This window comes from Chlorocebus sabaeus, chromosome 8 (genome assembly GCF_047675955.1).
Source record: "Chlorocebus sabaeus isolate Y175 chromosome 8, mChlSab1.0.hap1, whole genome shotgun sequence".
Classification (NCBI taxonomy): Eukaryota; Metazoa; Chordata; class Mammalia; order Primates; family Cercopithecidae; genus Chlorocebus; species Chlorocebus sabaeus.
In genome coordinates, this window is record NC_132911.1 from 62649842 (window position 1) to 62675077 (window position 25236).

At 38.3% G+C, this 25236-nt stretch overlaps 1 protein-coding gene across 2 annotated transcripts in view; it reads left to right on the plus strand.

Moving 5' to 3' along the window:
* UBXN2B (UBX domain protein 2B) overlaps positions 1 to 15564 on the plus strand; it is a 38870-nt gene extending 23306 nt beyond the window's left edge. The window contains exons 6-8 of one of the 2 annotated variants that reach the window (XM_008000701.3): positions 4870 to 5007; positions 10009 to 10170; positions 11461 to 15564. In XM_008000701.3, the coding sequence (XP_007998892.3) occupies positions 4870 to 5007; positions 10009 to 10170; positions 11461 to 11623 (463 nt within the window). In that variant the 3' untranslated portion in view covers positions 11624 to 15564. The other variant, XM_038000472.2, reaches the window with a different exon arrangement.
* Positions 15565 to 25236: the final 9672 nt, after the last annotated feature.

The window sequence follows — 25236 nt, forward strand, 5'->3', positions numbered from 1 at the left end:
CTCCAAGAAGAAACATCTTAATGTGATAATCAGTGAATTAATTAGTATGTAGCTACCCACCCACTAAGCCACTGTCCTGCTTACTGTTGACAGGGTGACTCTCATTGCATGTATGCCTGAAATTCAGCAACTTATGTTAGAAATCTTTTAATGTGGCATTACTGCTGGCAGAAGATTTCAAAAGGTTACTTTGAAGTTACAATTTGTGAAAGTAAACTCAGATATTCAGTGCTCTGACCCATCCAAAGAACATTGTAACTTACCAGCTCTTCTTGCTAAAGGATGAGGAATCAAGTGATTTTGCTATGATGATAAAAGCTTTTTCTGTGTTATGATTAAACTAGCTGAAAGTGAGGTTATTTCTAAGTAGATATACAACTAAAGACATAAAGTTGAGCATAAACTGAGAAATTAAGTCGTAGGAAAGGATCAGAGTTATACTGTATATAACCGGAGTTATATATACAGGGTTATACTCCATAAAGGAATAGCAGGTGGAGCATTTCCAAATGTTGAAATATGTCCAGGATGAGTGGCTGACATGGAGTGGAGGTTAAATTCACTGGAGTTGAAGTAGTAGAGGAACTCCAAAGGAAAGGTATTTTAGAAGACTCATTAGCATTAATTTTGAATTTAAATTTTATGCAGATACTGTCAGGATACCAAACAAAGGCAACAAATGCCGTAAGAAGTATGCTGAAGTCTTTGCAAGAGGTGGGAAGCTGTCCTAGGAGGCACTATATGGGGGTGACAAATATAGGATATAATGGTTTAAGTCAGTGCTGTGTACTTGGAAACCTGCAGAATCACTGGGAAGAGCTGTGAGCAACTAGGTGGGGGAAGTTTTGATTGGCTAAGTGAAGACCAATATAACTATAGAAATTGATACTGATTTCAAGATAGTGGAAACAACATATTGAGAATGAATGTGCTATTAAATAGATAAAAACTAATTTATTGTTAAATGAAAATAAACCATAAACTTTGTAGGCTAATGTTTAAACAAATGTGGTGTATTAAAAGAATTTTAAAATTTGAGCCACACCATATCTGCAAATATAAATTATGATCAAGAAGAGTTTTAGAAAAGACTCCTTAAAGAAAATGAGTAATGTCAGGTAGTGGTTCTCAGCTATGTAAGATCCATTGTCTCCTTTTTATAAGAAATATTTTGTAAAACCATCTACACTATCTTCAAAGAACTCATAGCTAATATAATCTATGTACATGATTTTCCAGAAGAAATTAATATTCTACCTTAAATATATTGAAGAAATAATTTATTATAAAATGATACATGTTTTAATATATAAATGCCCTGATATGACCACACGGCACGCATAAGAAGCAGTTAGTTTGTACCTCTATGCAGTCTAGCACTTGCCATGTAAATGTGACAGGTATAAAAACAGAAAAATGAAGCATATGAGGTTGTCAGCTTAATTACTGCAAGTAGCTTGCATTCAAGGACTTGGTAAAGGTCCAAACAAAACAAAGTACAGTGTTCCCTCACTTTACATGGTTGTACATTCCTGAAGATTTCAAAGTATATTAATACAATAGCCTAAAAAATGTGTTTTGCTTGTATATGAGACAGACTTAGGTTTTAGGATCAGACAGTATTATCTCATCCACGTGACTCCCTGGAGGGCGCATAATGATTCTTTGGAACCCAAGACGAGTCTTTCTCTCATAAGACAGATCTCCTGTTGCAGTGCATCTGACATCCTTGACACTGAATGACAGCAGTGCCCTCAAATCACCCCATGTTGTTTAGATGGTTTAGATGTTTTGTCCTCCCCAAATCTCATGTTGAAATGTGACCTCCAGTGTTTGGGGTGGGCCTGTGGGAGGTGTTTGGATCATGGGGTGGATCCCTCACAAATGACTTGGTGCCGACCCCATGGTAATGAATGAGTTCTTGTTCTGGCAGTTCAAGTGATACCTGATTGTTTAAAAGAGCCTGGAACCTGCCTTTCTCTCTTGCTTCCACTCTTGCTGTGTCATACACCAGATCCCCCTTGGCCTTCTACCATGATTGTAAGTTCCCTGAGGCTTCACCAGCAGCAGAATCTGGTACCGTGCTACTTATACAGCCTGCAGAATCATGAGCCAAAATAAACCTTTTTGCTTTATAAATTACCCAGCCTCAAGTATTCCTTCATAGCAGTACAAACAGACTAATACAGAACATTGGTACCAAGGAGTAGGGCATTGCTCTAAAAATACCTGAAGATGTGGAAGCATCTTTGGAACTGGTTAATAGGCAGTAGTTGGAAGAGTTTGGATGTCCTGGAAGAAGATAGGAAGACAAAGGAAAATTTGGTACTTCTTAGAGACTTCTCAAGTGGTTGTGACTAAAGTACTGATAGAAATACGGATAGTGAAGGCCTGATGAGTTCTCAGATAGAAATGAGGAAGTTACTGGGAACTGGAGTAAAGGTCAGCCTTGTTACACCCTAGCAAAGGATTTGTCTGCATTGTGTCCATACCCTAAGGCTTTGTGGAAGGTTAAACTTAAGAGTGATGATCTAGGGTATCTGGTGGAAGAAATTTCTTTTTTTTCTTTTCTTTTTTTTTTTTTTTTTTTTTTTGAGACAAGTCATGCTCTTGTCACCCAGGCTGGAGTGCAGTGGCGCGATCTCGGCTCACTGCAAGCTCCACCTCCCAGGTTCAAGCAATTCTACTGCCTCAGCCTCCCAAGTAGCTGGAATTACAGGTGCTTGCCACCACACTTGGCTAATTTTTGTATTTAATAGAGATGGGTTTCACCATCTTGGCCAGGCTGATCTTGAACTCCTGACCTTGTGATCCACCTGCCTTGGCCTCCCAAAGTGCTGGGATTACAGGCATGAGCCACCATGCCCAGCCCTGGTGGAAGAAATTTCTAAGCAGCAGAACATTCAAGAGGCTTTTTGGCAGCTTCTAACAACCTGTGGTCAGACATAGGAACAAATAAATGGCTTAAAGTTGGAACTCATATTTAAAAGAGAAGCAGAGCCAGTGGAAGTTTGGAAAATTCTCACCCTGGCTATGTAGTAGAGAAGGAAAAAGTGTTTTCAGGAGAAGAATACAAGCAGGCTGTGGAGCAGCCACTTGATAGAGAGATTTGCATAAATAGAAGAGAGCCTAGCTTAGTGCTACTAACCAACATGATGGGAAGAAAGCCTTGAAGGCATTTCAGAGACCTTTAATGCAGCCCCCTCATCCCCCATCACAGGCCCAGGGTCCTAGGAGAAAAGTGGTTTTTGGAGGCCAAACCCAGGGCCCAGCTGCCCTGTGCAGCCTCTGGACACTGTTCCCAGCATCCCAGCTGCTGCAGCTCCAGCTGCAGCTCAAAAAGCCCCAGCTATAGCTTGGGCCTCCACTCACTCTGAAGGGCACAAGCCACTACTGTAAGCCTTGGTGGCTTCCACATGGGGTTAAGCCTACAGGCACACAGAATGCACAAGTGAAAGAGGCATGGGAGGCTGCACCTAGATTTCAGAGGTCCATGCCAAAGGGAAATGTGAGGTTTTAGCCCCCAGAGACCCCACTGGCACACTGCCTAGTGGAATTGTTGGAAGGGAGGTGCCACTCTCTAGACTCAAGAATGGTGGAGCCACCAGCAACCTGAGCCTGGAAACGCCACAGGTACTCACCTCCAACCCATGAGAGAAGCCACAGGGCCAGAGCTGCCCAAAGCCTTGGAAACCCACCTCTTGCACCAATATGCCCTGTATGTGGGACATGGAGTCAAGGATTATTTTGGAGCTTTAAGATTTAATGTCTGCCTTGCCAGGTTTCAGACTTGTATGGGGCCTGTTGCCTCTTTCTTTTGGCAGATCTCTCTTTTGGAATGGGAATGTTTAGCCAATGCCTATACCACCATTCTATCTTAGAAGTAAATAGGTTATTTTTTTATCTTACAGGATTGTAGGTAGAAAGAACATGGCTTGAATCTCAGATGAGATTTTGGACTTTTGAGTTAATGCTGGAACGAGTTAAGACTTTGGGGGACTATTGAGAAGGGATGATTGTATTTTGTGATGTGAGAAGGACATGAAATTTGGGGGGCCAGTGGTGTAATGATATGGTTTGAATGTTTTGTCCCCTCCAAATCTCATGTTGAAGTGTGACCTCCACTCTTGAGGTGGGGCTGGTGGGAGATTTTGGGTCATGAAGGCAGATCCCTCATGAATGGCTTGCTGCCATCCCCATGGTAATGAGTTTTCACCCCGGTAGTTCACTCAAGAGCTGGTTAATAACCGGGAACCTCCGACTCTCTCTTGCTTCTGCTCTTGCCATGTGATATGCTGGGTCCCCTTTTGCCTTCCACTGTGATTGTAAGTTTCCCGAGGTCTCACCAGAAGCAGATTCTGGTACCATGTTTCTTTTACAGCCTGCAGAACCATGAGCCAAAGTAAACCTCTTTGCTTTATAAATTACCCAGCCTCAGGTATTTCTTTATAGCAATGCAAATGGACTAATACACCCAACAAGCAAAAACACCCATATCAATTTTCAGAACTTTCTCCAAGGAGTTTATTAATAAATAGCCACATTACCTTTTTATCCTCATAGGAATTTTCTGGTGCTGATTTACATATAAATTGCTGTCTTAAAATTTAACTTTCTAAATGCCAGAAGCTCTCCAAGATAATTGTGACTACCAAAGCATCCCTGTGTTGAGAACCAGTAAGGAGTAATGTGAAGTGACTTTTTAAAAGATCTACAAGGACTAATCAGCCATCATGGAAATTTTTATGTTATAATTTAAGCAAAAATTTCTGTTTTCCAGTATAGCTCATGAAATAATTACAGTAATCTCAACAGTGTAGTTTAATTCTTGAAAAACTTAATGATAACTTTTTTCCCCCTTTTTAAAAGAGAGATTCCTCTGGAGCTTCAGCGCCTTGTTCATGGTGGCCAAGTGAATTTGGATATGGAGGATCATCAAGATCAAGAATACATAAAACCTAGATTGAGGTTCAAGGCTTTTAGTGGAGAAGGGCAAAAACTTGGAAGGTAAAAAATCCTAAAATGAGAAAAACACCTTTGTTGAACATGAATTTTTCTTTGAGAATAAGAAAAGCAAAATGACCTATGAAGTAAAAACAAAAATATGAACCATGCACATTAGATATATAACTCTGTTAATAGTATTATATTATTATACCATTGTATCATTATATTAATTGTGATATTAATACTATAATTAATATTAATACTTAGATTGCAGTTACCATGTTCCTGGTCCTCTAAGCCCTAATGTGTTAGTTAATCTTTACAACAACTCTTTGATGTAGATACTGTTATTACTTCATTTTGTAGATGCAGTAATTTGCCCAAGATTATTGAGCTAAGAAATGACTAGCTTGTGTGATTCAAACCCAGGCACTCTGACTCCAGAATTTGTGCTTTTCACCACTATATTATATGCCTCTTTCAGATTAGCTGGTTTCAAAGGAGAGAATTGTAAAGGGTTGTTGATGAGATAAAATAATGGATACCTTACATCACAACTTAAGCATGCATATCTGCCATCAGTAATGACCAAGCTCTTGCAGCAGGAGCAATGTGCTTAGCTTTGTGATTTTCAATAGTTTTTAAACAGCCAAACTCTTTTTTCAAGTCATGGAAGCCCAATATGTAAAATCTGAGCTCCTCTGATTGTTGGTGAAGGAAGGCATTGTGTCTGCGACATTTCCGAAGAACCTTAGCACTGAAGAGCACAATTTAAAAACTAATGCACGTGGCAGAATGTATGAGTGGTTTCCTTTATAATAGCCATGGCTTAATGTAATCTTAGAAATTGTAAAATATGTTGGTAAAAGTTACCTTCTACTTGTCCACACATTGTTGCAGGTGATGTGGAATTGCCGCATTGGTGATGTTTCCGGTGTATGCTTTGGTACATCCTTTGCTTCTCTTCATGTGATTTCCTTCCCTTCCAAGCCCCCTCCAGTTGCCTGGTGCACACTGGTTGTCTGTTCTCCCCTCATATTTCAAGATAGGAAAGAATTCAGTATTGCTTCTTTATACTTTGCTATCTCTAGTCTCCCTTTCTGTATTCTCTTCTGATAGAGACTGGTGCTGGGGTCATAGAGGAAATACAGGAATTTATGTTCACCTGTTTTTCTTAGGACACAAACTCTTCAATTTTCATTCACAGGTTTACTTGGAAATTTTCTCCCTCGTCTCTTTCCTGTCAACACGTGTCAGGCTTCTCTTTCTTTTTTTTTTTTTTTTTTTTGAGGTGGGGTCTTGCTCTATTGCCCAGACTGGAGTACAGTGGTGCAGTCATAGTTCACTGCAAACTTGACCTCCTGGGCTCAAGCAAGCTTCCTACCCCACTCTCTTGACTAGCTGGGACTATAGGCACTGCTGACCCCAGCTAATTTTTTTTCATTTTTAGGTTTTGTAGAGACACGTGTCTTATAATTTGCCCAGGCTGCTCTTGAATTCCTGGCCTCAAGCTGTTCTTCTGCTTTGGCCTGCCAAAGTGCCTGGGTTACAGGCATGAGCCACTATGCCTGGCCAGGCTTCTCTTGAATTGTATAATACTATGTTTTTACTACTCTTGTTGTGATCAACATATATATATATATACTTTTTAATTTTCTAGCACTTCCCATTTTTATTTGATATTTATTGAGATTATGATTTTTAATTAGAATGCGGATAAAATGCCTAGTCATCTCTTTGCTATATACATATTCCTTCTCTGTTATTTAAATGTATGACCAAGAATTAATGTTAGACTGCACATCCTTGTTGGTAGACCTACAGTAAATCTAGACTTGGAATTGAAGAAGGTAGCATAAAGGGAAGGCAACTGAGAAGAGTCAGTGATTATTAAACTCATGAAAATAAGAATATTATCTGATGATAGTATCTCACAAAGGCCAATCATTTTCCTTATAAAGCAAATAGAGAAAATAACAGAAAAGAAAGAAACTGATGGAAGAAAGTGACAGAGATCAGTGGTAATAATGCCATGTTAATTTACTAGCCATATTGATCAAGATTTTGATTATAGAAAATAGAATCTACTTGCCAGTAGTAATAGGTTTCTTACAGGATCTTGTGTAGTTTATAGAATATCTGGAAGAGACAAGCAAACCAAGCTTTCTTTAGCCAGGAGAAACAAACACCATAGAAGAGTGTTCCAGAGACAACACCTATGTCCCCCAGTCGGGTGCTCAGTGCCCATGAAACTAAGGACTAGATACTAGAACATTCCATCATAGAAGAAATAAATGCTTCCACCACCTTAGTTACCAGAAGAGCTACAGACTTTCCACTTTGCAGTGCTTACTTCCACCAAACAAGTATATGTTTATTTGCTTGGTGGAAGGGTAGAATCATGAAATCCTAGCTGCCAGAGAGTCTGAGAGATGTAATCTTTAGAATTTTCAGCTTCTAATAGAAGGAGATGGCATGATGTGAGCCTGTGTGTACACAAACCCAAATGTCTAATAAGCAAATATCATATATTCTAAAGTGAAGAATTGCGTAGAACATTTTATATTAAAAATTTACATTAAGAAAGATATTGAAAGTTCAATAGTTAACCTTCATTTAGAAAGTAACTTTCTAAAATGGCTTGGTTCTCAAGAGTTCAAGACAATTATTTACTGAGCAGGAAATAAAAAGAAGTAAAACAGAAATGAAAATAATCTATTGTCTTCCATAGATGGCAGTCTGATTACACACAGAATGTTACATAGATGGAAACTAGATCTTTTTATGTGATATACAATTGTGGTGGAAACCAAAATGCTGTAAAAATATTACATAGTACCCTCACATAATAGAAGAAGGCAAACCATAGGTGTAAAACTGCAAATTTGCAATGGTAGAACAAACTGTTATTGAATAAAAATTAGCTTGGTGAGCTAGAGTAGTGCCTAACAAGTAAAAGACCTACAAAATCAAGGAGTCATTTTTAATAGGGAGGACTAGCAAGTAGGCATTCTTGGTAGGCTTTTGAGCTGGCGTGTATAATGATAAAAATCATGATTTAAAGCTGAACTTTCTGCACAATAGTCACTGCCTATTTGTCCTACTGTTCTCTTCAAAAGATTTTGCTTAACACTCTCACTCACCTGAGATTTGTCTTCATCTGGGGCCCTAGACCCTGAGGGCTCTCTTCTCTAAAACTTCAAAGCCTTTCCTTATCCCAGCTCTTCAACAGCTGTGGCCTGACTGAAGCCTGACTGGGTTGTCCGCTGGTGCGGCTCAGTACTTCTGGGGACAGTCTCAGCTGTGCTGAGCAGGCAGTGCTGTACCTCGCCAATCTCACAGGCCTGAGCTGCTTTCCTAAACCCCCTCCTTGATCCCTGCCGCTCACTCTCAGCAAATCTCTTTGCTTCCAGCTTCATTGAGAAAATAGAACCTGACAGGAATTCACATTCTTATTGTGTTCCCCTCCAGTCTTCAAGCTTATTAATGATCATTTCCATTCTCCTCTCCCACCATAAGTTTAAAGAAGAGGGTGTTTCTCTTCCTGTCTCAGGGAATTACAACCTACGTCCTTTCTTGCCATTTGCCTGGAAACCTTGTTGTACCAATTAATTTCTCTTTTCTTTCTTAAGAAATTTTCTTTTTAATGTAAAAGTTTTACTATGGCTTGATCAATTGAATGATACAGAGAAAGTTTTAAATAGCAAACAGATGTGATTTTGACAGCTAAATATTAGAATTAACATAACTCACCTGGGGACAGTGGCTCACACCCGTAATCCCAGCATTTTGGGATGCCGAGGCGGGCAGATGACTTGAGATCAGGAATTCAAGACCAGCCTGGCCAACATGGCAAAACCCCATCTCTACTAAAAATACAAAAAAAGAAAAAGAAAAAAAAAAGGCCACATGTGGTGACAGGCACCTTTAATCACTCCCAGCTCCTTGGGAGGCTGAGACAGGAGAATCACTTGGAACTCAGGAGGCAGAGGTTGCAGTGAGCTGAGATCACACAACTGCACTCCAGCCTGGGCAACCTAGCAACACTGCATCTCAGAAAAATAAAAATAAAGTAAAATAACATTACTTTTTAGGCTGATTTTTTAATACCACACTACCAGCTTGTCCAGCTATCTATCTGTGTGGTTCTGAACGTATCTTTTAGTCTCTCTGTGACTCAGTTTCTCTTGGATGAAATGATATGGTTGGCCTAAATTATGTTGAAAGTCCATCCATTCCAGTTCTCAAATGTTATTATTCCATATACAATAGTTTCATTGTGATATACACACATTTTCTTACCTAGCTTCCCCATCCTGTATTTTCTGTTTTGAGAAAAAGCACACCTGGTCAGAATCTGCCTTAAACAGAAAGCAGTAGATTCCAAAAACAACAGGGAGGCAACCTGATGTGTGGAAAGAGCCCAAGATAAACCTCAACTCTCTCCCTTACCAATAGGAATATTGGGGGTAACTTTTTTTTCCCCCAGAGTTGTTAGGATAATTATAATGCTAATAGCCAACTTTTAGTAGTGCCAACTATATAAAAGCACCATTTGAAGTGTTTATGTGTCCTCATTAACTTCATCTTTATGACACTGCTGCTGTTGTCTGTCAGGCACAATAAGGGTAAGTGACTTGCCTGGTGTCACAGAGTACGTGCAGAGTTGGGACTGAAACCAGGTAATCCAGCTCCGGGAACCATGCTGTTAACACTGCTTTCCAGGCTGATGTAAATGAAATAATGTATGTGTCTGCTCTTAGTCATTCTTTGACACTAACTCAGAGTTGCTTATGTTTCTAAATAAAACTGGTTTGCTAAATCTGATGAAATTGCAAACAGTTAAATGAGGAAAGGATACAAAGTTAGGCTTTTAAGAGAGATTAGATAAACCAAATAGGAATCATAGAATCCAAAATAACTTTAACATAATGAAAGAGGTTGAAAGAAATATAGGAGACTCAAATGAAGCCATGTTCTAAGTGTTTATCTGCTTTCTTCAATTTGTCATATTTTACATACTCAGATTTGTGTTCTAATTCTTTGATTCTTCTTTTTTAGCCTTACACCTGAAATAGTCAGTACACCTTCCTCTCCAGAAGAGGAGGATAAATCAATACTTAATGCAGTTGTTCTTATTGATGATTCAGTGCCAACAACAAAAATTCAAATCAGGTTAGCAGATGGGAGTCGTTTGATACAAAGATTCAATAGTACACACAGGTAAGCTTCTTTACCACCAGTGTCCTGTTTGCTGTTCTATACACTGGGTTGCTTATCTAAGTAAAACTGTATGTGATGTGAGTAATGAAGAATATGATATTCTTTAGGTTTACTTTTGAAGTAACTTTTTGACAGAAGAAACATTCTTAAAAGGACAATAGCTGTGTATAAGAAATGAAATATATGGTATTTAAACAGTCTTTATAAACTATCCAAGTACTAATGTGATCTCAGATATCATACAAAAATAAATTAAGAACTACAGTTTTACGTTGTTACTAAAACTATATGAAGTAGAGTCAGATTTAATTTAACATAGTGAAACCTTTGAGGACTTTATTCATTTAAAAATTTGTGATAATTTTGATTGGGATTTTCTGTATAGCAAATACGTAATGTAAATGTATATTGTAAATCAAGTTTAATTGTACCATTTTCAAGAACTTCAGATAGTTTTAAATTTTTCTTTAATATTGATTTGTACATCAACATTTGATTTGTCCATTGAAGTAAGACCCTAACAGGTATATTTATGATTTCGGTTGAATTAGTGTGTTTATGTGAGAGTAATTTTTTAAAATTATTCCTACGACAACACATTTCATAGTTTTAAACTCACCTTGCCACAGGTCAATCATAGTTACCTTTTTCAGGTCCTATGCTGCTAACATATTTTATACTCTGAAAAAAGTAGGACCTGTACTTTTTTTTTTTTTTTTTGGAGGCAGAGTCTTACTCTCTCCCAGGCTGGAGTGCAGTGGTGGGATCTCGGTCCACTACAAACTCCGCCTTCCAGATTCACGCAATTCTCATACCTCAACCTCCTGAGTAGCTGGGATTATAGATAGCCACCACCATGCCCAGCTAATTTTTTCTGGTTTTAGTAGAGACAGGGTTTTCACCATGTTAGCCAGGCTAGTCTCGAACTCCTGGCCTCAAGTGATCCACCCACCTCGTCCTCCCAAAGTGCTGGAATTACAGGTGTGAGCCATTGTGCCCAGCCAGACCTGCACTTTTAAAATAACATTAGTACACTTACTTTATGCATAACTTACCTGAAGATTGTTTCCGTTTTACAGGAAAAGTAAATGTTAAGTACACACTAAAGTTACTTTACATTTTAACTGAAGCCTAAGATAAATCCTTCAATTGAAATACTATGCATTAAAGAAAGTTACAACACCTTTATATGAAGATTAAAATTTTGTGATTTTTATTATGATTCAATTTTAAGTTTACATGAAAATACGGTTTTTTATGTTACAAATTTTTTTTATCTCATTTCTTCAGGATCCTGGATGTCCGGAACTTTATTGTACAGTCTCGTCCTGAATTTGCGGCTCTTGACTTTATTCTTGTGACTTCATTTCCGAATAAAGAGCTAACAGATGAAAGCCTGACACTGCAAGAAGCAGATATTCTTAACACTGTGTTACTCCAGCAACTAAAATAATATTGTTCCTGTCCATGCAGTAGCATGTGGGAATAGATGATGTGCCATATTAATAAGAACAATACTTCCAGCACTAAAAACAACTAAATTATTTTTATTATTTTTACAGATAGATTTTGGTTTTATTGTTATTCTGTCTTCCAACCTGAATATAGACAAATTTGGATTAGGAATAGACCTTGAGATAAGTATGTTTGAGTTTTTAGTGGAAAGACTGGCTTTATGTTGATAGTTTTTGGATTTCTAGGCAAATCAGTTTGTTACATGCTTAGTGTGAATGTAACATTTGTTTGCAGAAGAAAATGAACAAAACCCCTTTTTGATAAATGCGTTTGGTAAAATTTGCACTAAAGTTTCTTGATGCAGCATTGACCAACAGCCATTAAGAAATCTTTTGATCAAATAACGTTGAAAATTTGTGTGTAATATATACTGAAACGTGTCTATTTTGATTTTGAAATTGTTTGATCATACAATAATTATTTCTCCTATTAAGATTTTACACATCCTTTTTACTTACTGATTTAGATATATTACTAGTATCAGAAACTACAGTTTTGCCTTGTATTTTACAGAATTATGACTGTTGCGAACTTAAACAGAAACACATAAAAGGTCAGCAATTCTTTTGGTTTTGTTTTGTTTTTTGAGATGGAGTTTTGCTCTCGTTGCCCAGGCTGGAGTGCAATGGCATGATCTCCGCTCACCACAACCTCCACCTCCCAGGTTTAAAAGATTCTCCTGCCTCAGCCTCCCGAGTAGCTGGGATTACAGGCATGCGCCACCACGCCTGGCTAATTTTTGTAGTTTTAGTAGAGACGGGATTTCTCCATGCTGGTCAGGCTGGTCTCAAACTCCCGACCTCAGGTGATACACACATCTCAGCCTCCTAAAGTGCTGGGGTTACAGGCATGAGCCACCACGCCCAGCCTAAATGTCAGCAGTTCTTAAGAAGATATGGTAAACAGCAACAACATTTTTAAATCAAGTAATTACAGTTCCTCCCAGAGCTTGCCTTGATCACATTCATTTGTTCATTCAACACATTTTTCTAGGAAACTCACTATATACACTAAACACTATTCTTATGTGCTCAACCTAGAATGTCTTCTCCAGAACAAGACTAGTGTAGAAATATAGGAATGTAAATTCTGTCGTACAGACTAGATCTAAAGAATTACCAGCATAAATGTTTACATTTCTGCTGAAGCCAGAAGCTTCTCCTTCTTCCCAGACACCATTTCATCCTTAGTTATCACTCCTGGTTAGTTTTCCATTGCCACCATAACAAGTTACAAAATGTAGCTTAAAATAGCACAAATTTATTATCTTAACAATTCTATAGGTTAGGAGTCCTAATGGATTTCGCGGTGCTAAGATCAATTTGTTGGCAGGGTTGCATTCCTTTAGGAGGCTCTATAGGAGAATCATTTCCTTGTCGTTCCACCTTCTAGAGGACATCTGCATTCCTTGGCTTGTGGCCTCCTTCCATCTTAAAAACCAGCACTGTTTCATCTCTATGACCCTTCTGTTATCATCTCTCTCTGACACCAGCCTGGAGAGGTTCTCTCCAGGACTAATGATTAAATTAGGCCCACTGGATAATCTAGGCTTATCTCCTCATCTTGAAATCCATAGTAACCTTAATTACATCTGCAAAATCTCTTTTACCATCTAAGGTTACATATACGTTTGGAGATTAGGACATTAACATTTTACGTAGAACATTATTCTTGCCTACTACAGTTCGCCCCCGCCCCCAGCTCCACCCCTGTGTTAAAGATTCAGATTCATCACAAATAAATTTACCTCACTCATAGGTGCTCAAAAGTCACAAACCATTATTACAATATCAACTCTAAATCCAAAATCTTACCTGAGTCTCACCAACTCAAAAGTCTCAAATCTCACATTAAAGCCATCTAAATTAAGTTTGAGAGGATCGGGGTGTGATTTCTGGGGCATAATTCTCCTCCCTCTGTGCACTTGTGAACCTAGAAAACAGGTTATCTGCTCCCAAGTATGCTGGCATGACAGGCATACAGTAACAGTTATACACATTCCTCTTCAAAAAGCAGAAATTTGGATGAAAAGAGCCGTGAGCACCAATCAATTTACAAAACCAGCCAGGCACCCTCCTTTAAGTTTCAAGGTCTGGGAGTAATCTTCAGCTCACTGCTCAGTTCTCTGGGCTTGTGACTGTCTCAGAGTCATCTTTTTCACAAAAGGTAGCACACGTTTGCAACTGTGTATCAGCTTCTCAGTTTCTTTTATATTTTCTACAGCTTTCTGTTAAAAATGGTGGTGCTTCTGCTGCTATAACGTTATCAGGAAACTTGTGGGTCTCTTACATATGTCATGGGGATGCACTCATTTAGATAGGAGGCTCCTCACATATCTTTCCTGGAAAATCCTGTCTCTATTTTTGGCTTTTTGTGAAATAGCTGAGAGGATCTATGATTCACACCCTTAATGTCTTCAAAGAGCCTTTTGTGTGGCCTGATACTCAGACCTTTTGATGTTTCTGAAGTATTAGCAAAAGGTTATACAGCCATACCTTCATCACTTTCTCTAGAGAAGGCTGGCCTGACTAAATCTCTTAGTTTTAGTGGCTTTTGCCATTTGAACAGGCCACGAATTTCCCAAATCATCAAGTCCTGGGTTCTTTATATTTAACATTCTTCCCTTAATTTATCTACCTCCTTCCACATTTTACTATAATCAGCAAGAAGACAGCAGGCTGTACCTTCCACAGCTTGCTTGGAAATATCTTCGGCTAAATATTGAAGTCATCACTTAAAAGTTCTGCTTTACACATAACTGCAGGACACAATTCAGCTTAGCTTTTTGCTGCTATGTAACGAGGACCCCTTTCCTCCAGTTTTCCAATAACATATTCCTCATTTTCTACCAACAGTCTATTCATGATGATTTGGATACTGTATGGCAATCGAGGTATTGTCTGTTATACTCCTTTCTTCCTTCAAGGCTGCCCTAGCATTAACATTCCATATTTCTACTAACAGTCTGTTTAAGGCAATTTAGCTTCTTTCTGGCATGCTCCTCAGAATTCTTCCAGCCTCTACCTACTGCCCAATTCCAGAGCCACTTTTCCATTTTTAGGTATTTGTTACAGCAGCACCCCAAGTACCTAGAGAAGTCTTTTATGCCTGCTTCTCTGCCAGATGACTTGAATGTGCTACTGGATTTGGAATTCACCTTTCTCCAGGGTCATTACTGATTTTAAAGAGGTGAATTTACCTGTGCTAGGGTGTTCATACTGGGAGTGCTACCAGAACTACCACAGGATGAAAGTGGTGAGCCCACCACTGCAGAGAAGTTTTCTCAGTGCCATAATTGAGAGGAATTCTTCTCAAAATAAGCTCTACTCGTTTTCACTCATTGAAAACAACTTGGATAATGTATAACAGCCAGCCCCGTTTTAAAAAGATTACCAGGGGTAAAACAACTTTTTCATGGATCAAAATCATCTTCTGAAGAAAATGATTTCTTAAAAGAATTGAACATTGTAAATCAAAGGGCATTGTCCTGTTTTGGATTAACAAAACAGGAAAAACAACTAAACCTTGTAAAATTATTTGAAATTTTCTTGTTTTTATCAGTTGAGTGCCTATAGATGCACATACAAAAACAACTGCCATTTTTGTATATAATAGTCTTCCAAAATAGAGATTTACATTAGGAGAGAATTAAACATCCAGGAGGGATGAACAGTATTTCATGTGTGCTATGTAGTGTTTTGCTTCATTGAGAGTCATTTTCATGAATTATTTTTACTACTGCAGTCATCTTAAATTTATAATCATCTCAAAAAAGATGTCACAATGAACAGACAACCATGTGTGAAGTCATTTTGCATGATGTATGTAATCAGAAAGTGTGAAATGTCTGCTTACTAATAAAGAGTGTTTTCACTGAAACTCATTGGAAAGGTTTTTCCAATTTGATTTGTAGTTTTGAGTGGCTGAATAGATTGTTTTAACATGAATAACATTTCCTGTGGTTTAATTTCCCTTGGTGCACCTTTCAGGGACAGAGAAGGAACTGGTGAATTTCCTGTTACTGTTTCCATTTTTATTCTACCCAAACAAAAAGGCTCAGCTGCTGCTTTTTTGCCACAATGAATTTCTGAAAACCTTGTCACCACTGTGAAAGGAAGGTACATCTTGGGATTCCAGAATCACTCAGCTAAAGGGAAAAGTCAAGCTGGGAACTGCTTAGCGCACACCTGCCTCCTATTCATTCTATTCAGTTATCCCTCTGCTCACTGAGATAAAGGCCTGTCTGATTGCCTCCTTTGGAAAGGCTAATCAGAAACTCAAAAGAATGCAACCGTTTGTCTCTTATCTACCTATGCCCTGGAAGCCCTCTCCCACACTTCGAGTTGTCCTGCCTCTCTGTATTGATCCAGTGTTCACCTTACATGTAATAATTGATGTCTCGTGTCTCCCTAAAATGTCTAAAACCAAGCTGTGCCCCGACCACCTTGGGCTCATGTCATCAGGACCTGCTGAGGCTGTGTCACACTTGCACATCGTTAACCTGGGCAAAAGAAACTTCCTAAATTGAGACCTGTCTCAGGTATTTGGGGTTCATGCAACGTGTATTGTTAAAAAGTGCATCACGTTGAAGTGGCCTTGTCTGGGGTGACACCCAAGGTTCGTTGTCTTACAGCCACAGAGATCAAAGATGCGGACACACAGAGTGAGGTTAAGAGCTGAATTTAATAGGCGAAAGTAAGAGAAGAGCTCTCTGCTACCAAGAGAGGTCCTGGAAAGATTGGTCGCTGATCCGCAGTGAAATGCAGGGGGTTTTATAGATGAGTTAGTGGGGAGGTAGTGTCTGATGTACATAGGGTGCAAACAACTGGTTAGGAACAAGTGTGCCATCTGCATAGCGTGTAAATCTCTAGCAGTCACCACCCCAATCTTTTATTATGCAGATAGGTTCTCTGCCTGAGCTTCTCCATGTTGCCCATTTCTTTCTTACTGTACGCATGCTAACAAAAAAGGGAAGATGGAGTTTCCATGGTGAACCCGTCTGGCCCCCAGGTAACCCTTTTCTATTGGTGCAGCTGCAGGCATCCTCCCATGCAAGCCTCTAGCTTCCTTACCTATATTTGCAGCTCGATCTTTCAGGCTGCTCTTTTGTTAGAAAAGAAATGATTTCGGGTGGGTGGGATGGCTCACGCCTGTAATCCCAGCACTTTGGGAGGCCGAGGCGGGCAGATTACGGGGTCAGGAGATCGAGACCATTATGGCTAACACGGTGAAACTCTGTCTCTACTGAAAAATACAAAAAACTAGCCGGGCGTGGTGGTGGGTGCCTGTAGTCCCAGCTACTCGGGAGGCTGAGGCAGGAGAATGGTGTGAACCTGGGAGGCAGAGCTTGCAATGAGCAGAGATCACCACTGCACTCCAGCCTGAGGGACAGAGCGAGACTCCGTCTCAAAAAAAAAAAAAAAAAAAAAAGAAATGATTTCTAGGGCTGCTTTTTGTTAGAAGGGAAGTTCCATCGAGGACTCTTTTGCCCTCACTATCTGCTTAAATAATTTATTTCTATATCCTCTATTAGTGTTTGCCCCTTAAGAATGTCCCTGATTAATGATGTGAATGATGTATATGTGGCCAGTATTGTCATGAGGGCTAATAATTTCTATAATCCTCTGTAAAGTTTTTAATTTAAGTATCTTTTAACTCAGTTTATAAAAAGAACCCTAGTGCACATGTTTAACCGCGTGTGTGTGTGGGTGTTTTATAGCCCATGAAAATAGCATGTGTGTCCTAGCACTAATAACTAGCTCTAATCCACTTAGCTTAACAGTTTTGCCTCTTTGGAATTTATAGCTATGACCTGGGGATCTGTGCAGGGGAAAATGCTCTTTTAGAAAGTTTGAACTTGATGATTCATTTTCCTTTAGATAAATGTTTCTATATAAAGCAGAGACATTCAGAATCATCTTTGGCAGTGGCTACCTAAAAATTCCCTTTGAGTCCTATAGTTTGATTTCATGTGGCTTCACTGGCACAGTTCCAAGTGCAGCTACTCAAAGGAAAGCTACAGGGAAAGAGAATGCTGGTAAACCACTGTTTTGCTGATTGTATCACAATACTTCTTGCTTTCTTTGGAGGGTGTAACAGTTAACTAACTTATGAGCATGGATTTAAAGACTTCACACATACTTACCAATACAGTGCTTTCTGATGGCTTATAATTATTATTGAGTTAAGGTGTGTGTGGTAATCAGGCAACATTAAAAGAGGGCTAAGAAATTAAAGATTTTTCCTCACAAAATTCTCTTTACTGTCCTTTACCAACTTCAGTTTACACTGGCTTGGAAATAGTGTTTAAAACTGCTCACAATTAGTGTCAATATTTAAGCCAGTGCCTTTTCTCACTTTAATCTTGGAGATAGAAGAATATTTAAGATGAGTACATGTCCTTTCTGTTTTATGCCTTTGTATTGATTTTTGGTTTGTGTTTTCCTTATATTGTGTATCTTTCAACGTACTCTTTAGAACATTCTTAATTATAAAGGTCTTTCCTCATACTTTCTGTATTTAACGTCTTCCCTATTTTATTCTTCAGTTTTATCTTTGTGGGAAAGGCTTGTTTAAAAACACATTTTATCATTTTTATCAGGAATGGTAAAAACTATAATGTTTAGTTTCCTATAAGCATCTATGTTGATTAAAATGTAGCAACTGTAAATACTACAGATATTCAGATCATCAGTAGACTTGAAAGTGAAAGCATGAACTAGTTGATACAAGTGGAGGTCCTGCTCGCCCTAGCCTGGAATTTGTGACTGTATGTGGGCTTTTGAGAAAAAGAGTAGTAGGATGAAGTGACATCTTGTAGAAAGAAATGCTCATCCTTTCTAGAAACTAACAGGTTCAACATTCCAGGGGGTGAGGCGGTCATTTTTATTAATACAGTAAAATAACATGCAAATACCATGTTTTACACATGTACTGATAAAATACATAATATTGAGGCTAGGAGGGTTTTCTTTTCCCCCTTGAAAGCCTATTATAAGTATTTGTAATGTGAGTAGATGTTAGTATCTAGAATATTGTGTGCATTGGTATTCTATGGCAACCCAAACTAATCTAACTTTATATTATTTAATATTAAGCATGTGTGTGGTACATTTGTGATAAAGAGTACATGATTTTGGGGTTTTGTTTTGCTTTTGTTTTTTTGTTTGAGATGGAGTCTTGTTCTGTTGCTCAGGCTGGAGTCCAGTGGCACGATCTCTGCTCACTGCAACCTCGGCCTCCTGTGTTCAAGCGATTCTCCTGCCTCAGCCTCCCAAGTAGCTGGAATTACGAACATGCACCACCATGCCCTTCTAATTTTTTTTGTATTTTAGTAGAGATGGGTTTTCACCATGTTGGCCAGGCTGGTCTTCAACTCCTGACCTCAAGTGATCCGCCCATCTTAGCCTCCCAAAGTGCTGGAATTACAGGTGTGAGCCCCTGTGCCCGGCCAGGAGTACCTAACTTAGAGATGATTACTTGGACTTATCACTTATTGAGGGCCTACCAAGAACACAGTCCTGTATTTGCATGAAGCATGTTACTTAGGGTAAATGACACTCTGTTACACAGTTTGTCCTTCTGACCTCAGCTTAATAAATGTAATTTATTTAGAAAGGCCTTCCCTGCTGCCTCAATCTAAAGTCATCTCTTTTCTCTCTCAGTTACTTTCTACACTGTTTACCATAGCATTAGCAATACCTGATATTTTCTTGTTAACTTGTTTCACTAACATCCTTTCCCATTCCCTCAGACTCTCCACTGTGTGTCCCTAGAGCCTAGAATAATGTCTTACATGTAGCAATCACTCAGCAAATAGTTAATTAGTAATCAATCCGTAAATGAAGAATAGAACCCTCTGGACCTTGAGAAAATATATACATTAATGTTTTTTTAAACGAGAGAGTAGTGCCATCAAAGTTGATGCTGATGATAGAAAACGTATGTTGGCTGGGCACAGGGGCTCATGCCTGTAATCCCAGCAGTTTGGGAGGCCGAGGCAGGAGGATTGCTTGAGGCCAGGAGTTCAAGACCAGCCTAGGCAACATGGCAAAACCCTGTCTCTACCAAATATTTTTAAAAATTAGCAGGATGTGGTGACACATGCCTCCAGTTCCAGCTATTCAGGAGGCTGAGGTGGGAGGATCGCTTGAACTCAGGAGGTTGAGTCTGCAGTGAGCCAGTTTCATGCCACTGCACTCCCTCCTAGGTGACAGAGCAAGACCCTGTCTTAAAAAACTATATATACATACACATACATAAAAAATATACTATATATTTTATATATATGTTTTTATTGGGTTTTAAAGGGAGAACAAAGGCATTTTAGAAGGGGTGTTGGTTCATTTCTGGGTGTTGGTAATATCTATATAGCTTTAAGTGAAGTGTCCTTGGCAGTTCCCCCATGGTAGAACTGGGAAGAAAAAGCCAAAGGAATGCCCATATAAGAACCCACAGTGTGTGAAATACCTATGATTTTCTTAATTCCAATGGTAGTAACTGCTGTGATTCTAGAAGTCTAGAGATAAGGAAGAACACTGCTATGAAGAGATTATAGAAAACCCTCAAGCTGTTCAGTAACTTTTTTTTTTTTTTTTTTTTTTACTATGAAACAACCAAAGTTTCCTGGCCACTTGTCACGCAGTCTGATTGCTTACAGTATGATTATTATAGGTTTTATTTTTATATATAAACTCTCTCTATATAATGCAGGCTATATAATACAAGTCTGTGTAATATACATTTTTCAATTTATTTTTATTAAGTTTCACATATTCCAGCATTTTCAGGTTTTGAATGTAATATCACATCATCATTTATTTGTTACCTGACTACTGACACCCAAAAAACGTGAAAGAGGAGTTAATGAAATTCTAAATCTATGCAATAATTTTTTAAATAAAAAACTGCAGAAAATTAGATGTCACTAGAGACTTTAATTATGCGGCACTCATGCCTCTGAAATCAAACAAGTTCAAGTAGCTGTTGACTTTGGCTACCCACTGAATTTGGCTGAACTTACAAAGAAAATTCTCACTTGTCATTATACATTGTTTTTGTTCTCTAAATTAACTCACTTATGCAATCTTCCACGCAAGCAAAGGCAGTAGAAATGACCTGGAGTTACAGATTTCCAAATAACCTTTATAAACAGACAAGGATATCTGCAAACATGCATGAGTTTCAGTGTTCTTTCTGGAATTATTTTTCAGAAAAAAAAAGATATAAATTCCTCCGGATAGTTCTTAAAAGCACCCTTTTACGCGTGTTATTCAACTAGTAATTACTTAATTTCCATAGGTTTTTATTACTTATTACAAATAAAAATCTTAAGTATATTTCACATTTAAAATGGCACTAAAGTTTACAAGAGATCAGGAGTTATCTATATTTAGTTCTTAAAATGAGAAATTACTTTTAACATAGGACTCTACCCATAAGCATCTCAATCCTTTTGTTTTGGATGTAATGAAAATAACAAAAAGAAGCCTTGATGGGTTTCCAGGTCATGTTCCTGCCAGTGAGTGCATGGCATATATTATTAACGTGATCCGACCTTCTCAAATGCAAAGGATCACTGGATGACTCACAAACTCTATTTTTTTCTTTCTATAAATTAGTTTTAAATTAGGAGGAGCTACCTTAATCTATTAGTGAAAATAATGAAATTATAAAAGATGTTTGCATTTCTAAAAGTTTTTAAATTTATGACAAGTTATTATTTTATATCTGCAAACAGATCCCCTAATTCCACTTTTTACCACATTTGATGGTTCACCAATCAAAGCTAAGATTTTACTTAGATAATTGCATTTAAGTATGTGCAAAAACATGTTTATTTCCTCATTATTCTTCCTGCTGTAAGCAAGTTGGTGTTTACTTCTACTCATTGTAAATATGCCAAAATATTTAAAAATCTTCATACTGAAAGGAATGAGGCACATCCCCCATATATCTCCCAACTTCCTGAGCCCAGCACAAACACATTCCTCCATATTTCTTTCAAACTTCAGAAAAACATCACCTGGGAAATCTCCGATAAGGAATGCTAAATGTATAATGTTAACCAATTGTAATGCTGTAACCGAGAGAATTACCTTGTTCCCCTGTAACTTTACATATCCTGTTTACATCGGGCTATAAAAAGCAAGCACTCGCATTGTTCAAGGCCCTCTTGTATGCTGTGGAATGGAAGGACCAAGTTCAAACTTGTAGTAAAGATCCTTGCCGCTTGGCTTTGACTCTGGACTCTGGTGGCCTTCTTTGGGGAACAAACGGTCTGGGTATAACAATACTATATGTAAATAGAGTGGAGTAGTGGTGGCGGTTTTTTGTTTTATTCATATATTTCTAAATCTCCAACCAACTTTCAATAAACTTTCATAAACTTTCCATATAAAGTTCCAAACATTCCATAAACTTTCACTTCCATTCCTCTTAGGTTCTTTTTTCTCATTGTTCTCCATATACTTCTAAATATTACTTCCAAACTTTGTGACTCACTGGGAACTTTCCTTGGAACATTGAGTTCTCCTTGTAGCAGGACAAGCCACAGACAAAACTCCTCAGACACCGAGTTAAAGAAGGAAGCGGTTTATTTGGCTGGGGGCATCGGCAAGACTCCTGTCTCAAGAGCCGAGCTCCCCGAGTGAGCAATTCCTGTCCCTTTTAAGGGCTCACAACTCTAAGGGGGTGCGTGTGAGAGGGTCATGCTTGATTGAGCAAGCAGGGGGCACGTGACTGGGGGCTGCATGCACCGGCGATTAGATCGGAACAAAACAAGATAGGGATTTTCACAGTGTATTTCTATACAATATCTGTAATCTATAGATAACAGAACCAATTAGGTCAGGGGTCGATCTTTAACTACCAGGCCCAGGGTGTGGCGTTGGGCTATCTGCCTGTGAATTTCATTTCTGCTTTTAGTTTTTACTTCTTCTTTCTTTGGAGGCAGAAATTGGGCATAAGATGATATAAGGGGAGGTCTCCTGCCTTATCCTGAGAGTAACATGTCAGGAGAAGTACCAAGTGTGAATGGAATCTTGCCAGTGGCAGGGCAGAGGTGGGGCACCGTCAGCTCTAACAAGGCTCACTAGAGGATTAGAAAAGCAAAGCCCTATAACACAGAGAGCTTTCATCAGGACTATCTTTACATAAAATAACATTGATATTGGTGCCAATTCAACTGCAAAATAAAATAGTTGTTTATTGATGATTCTCTATCAAGTCCCTTTAAGTGCAGTCTGAATGACTTAACTACAAAAATCAGTTTACATTAAACACTTGGGGTCATCTAATTTGTAAATGGAGATGTAGCTATAAATACCAGCAATGTGAAATACTATATAAACATAAATCCTGAAATATCTCTACTATGTCAGCACTTAAGTTTGTAGAGCTCTTTGCTCCTATACAAAATTCATTATTTCAAAAATATGGCTTCCACAAGAACCCACGGAGATAACCAGAATAAATCTTATCCCCATTATTTTCACGGGTAAAAGTTAAGTGACGTTAAGAATCATATTGTGAGTAGAGACGAAGTCAGTATCTCCTTCTGGTTGGCATAGTTCAGTTTCCATTGTCCTTCAGTTTTGGGTAACAAACATTGTTCTTATTTCTTAATAGTAATTAGCAGTGTAGGTATAGAGATATTGAAATATTCATTTTGTAGATTATTATAAAGAAGTAAGTAGTTTTCTAAAGGATATTCAGCAAATATGGTGAGTATTCAGCATATTAAGTAATTTTCTGAAGGCTATCCAGCAAATATAATTTTTGTCCTCACTGCCAAAAGCATCCTCAGATGAAATGTTAATGTATGAAGATTTGGTAGTTTGGGTTCTATTTAACTTTCTTGTATGGAGTGTTCTAATGTGTTTTAGTGTTTTGATATATTTTCCTTGAATGTTTGCTGTTTTTGTTTTGTTTTTCAAACCTATCATAGAAACTTTATTTCATCAAAAATGATGTGGCAGAAAAAGCAGAATATTTGAAAGGCACTGGCCCTAATTCTATAAGAATATTATGTTTTTTTTTAACTGGAGATAGGAATATCAAATTCTTTTTTTTTTACATTGATCTAGTGCAAGAATCTGGTATTCTTATTCAATTGTAAGCCAGAAAAGAGAAGACTACATCAGATATCACTGGTTGGCAGCAATTAGAAATATCAAGAGTACTATTGTTCATTACATTTTCACTTCTTTGACAAAGTGACTTGGATCTGATGCAACAACCCAGGCTAAGACAAGGAGCTGTGTGTTTTCCACCTACTGATAGGTATGTATGGGCGAGGAGCCACATCAGGTAACAATGAGTGACGAACTATGGGTTTTTTTCCCCCCCAACATGTCATTATCTGGCAATGAATACTTAAGGTCATAGAGCCTGTTAATCTTTACAAAATCAAGGTGCTACTGTAGTTACCTTTTGACAAGTTAACATCGGGTCATCAGGATATGGGAATTTGGTTACTTGTTCTTGTCTCCACCAGGGGGTGTATAGGCCCTGGGAAAGAATCCATGCCAGTATCTCAGCTGAGTTAATAAAATGAAGGGAGAGGATCAAAGTTACCTGTTCAAATAAGAATTAGAAATTACTCAGACATCAGTATCATGTAGTCACGGTTTCTGTAATCTCCTGCAGTATAGGTGAGGAATACTCGACTGAATATGATTGGCATTTTCAGAAATGTAATATAGCTAATGTCAAAACAAAAATATTGAGGGTGTCAGTGTAATAGGCCAAACTTAGCACCTCTAATGATAGAACAACCAGGTGTTATCCATCTCCTAATGAATTGCCTATGGTGTATACACATTACCTATGATGCACTTTCAACTAAAACACTTAACCTGAACCTATCAAGACTTTAGATGTAACTTTCAGTTCATAGGAAAATTATAGAAGAAGAAACAGTTGCCACAACGAAACAATTAGACAAATCCAGGTGAAACCCTTTACAGAACAGATCAGTCTCATTGAAAAAAAAGAGACTCTTCTACATTGGAGAGGTAAGTAGTGTGGCTTGGACAGGATCCTAGTTTGTATAGACCAGCTGTAAATGATATTTGGAAAGCAGTTTGTGAAATATGGCCAGGGTATATTAAAAAATTATGATTAATTTTTGTGAAATACAATAATATTTTGGCTATGCAGAAAATGTTTCTTAAAATACATACTAAAGTTAAAAAGTCTTCAAAAGTTAAATGGTGATGGAGTATAGGCTTTGGAGACAGACCTGGTTTGACACCTGACTTCATTTACCAGCTAGTGACATTTGCTCAAGGCATTTAAACTCTATGCCTTAGTAACTGTCAGGCCTCTGAGCCCAAGCCAAGCCGTCATATCCCCCGTGACCTGCACATATACATCCAGATGGCCTGAAGCAAGTGAAGAATCACAAAAGAAAATGGCCGGTTCTGATGACATTCCACCATTGTGATTTGTTCCTGCCCCACCTTAACTGAGCGATTAACCTTGTGAAATTTCTTCTCCTGGCTCAGAAGCTCCCCCACTGAGCTCCTTGTGAACTTCGCCCCTGCCTGT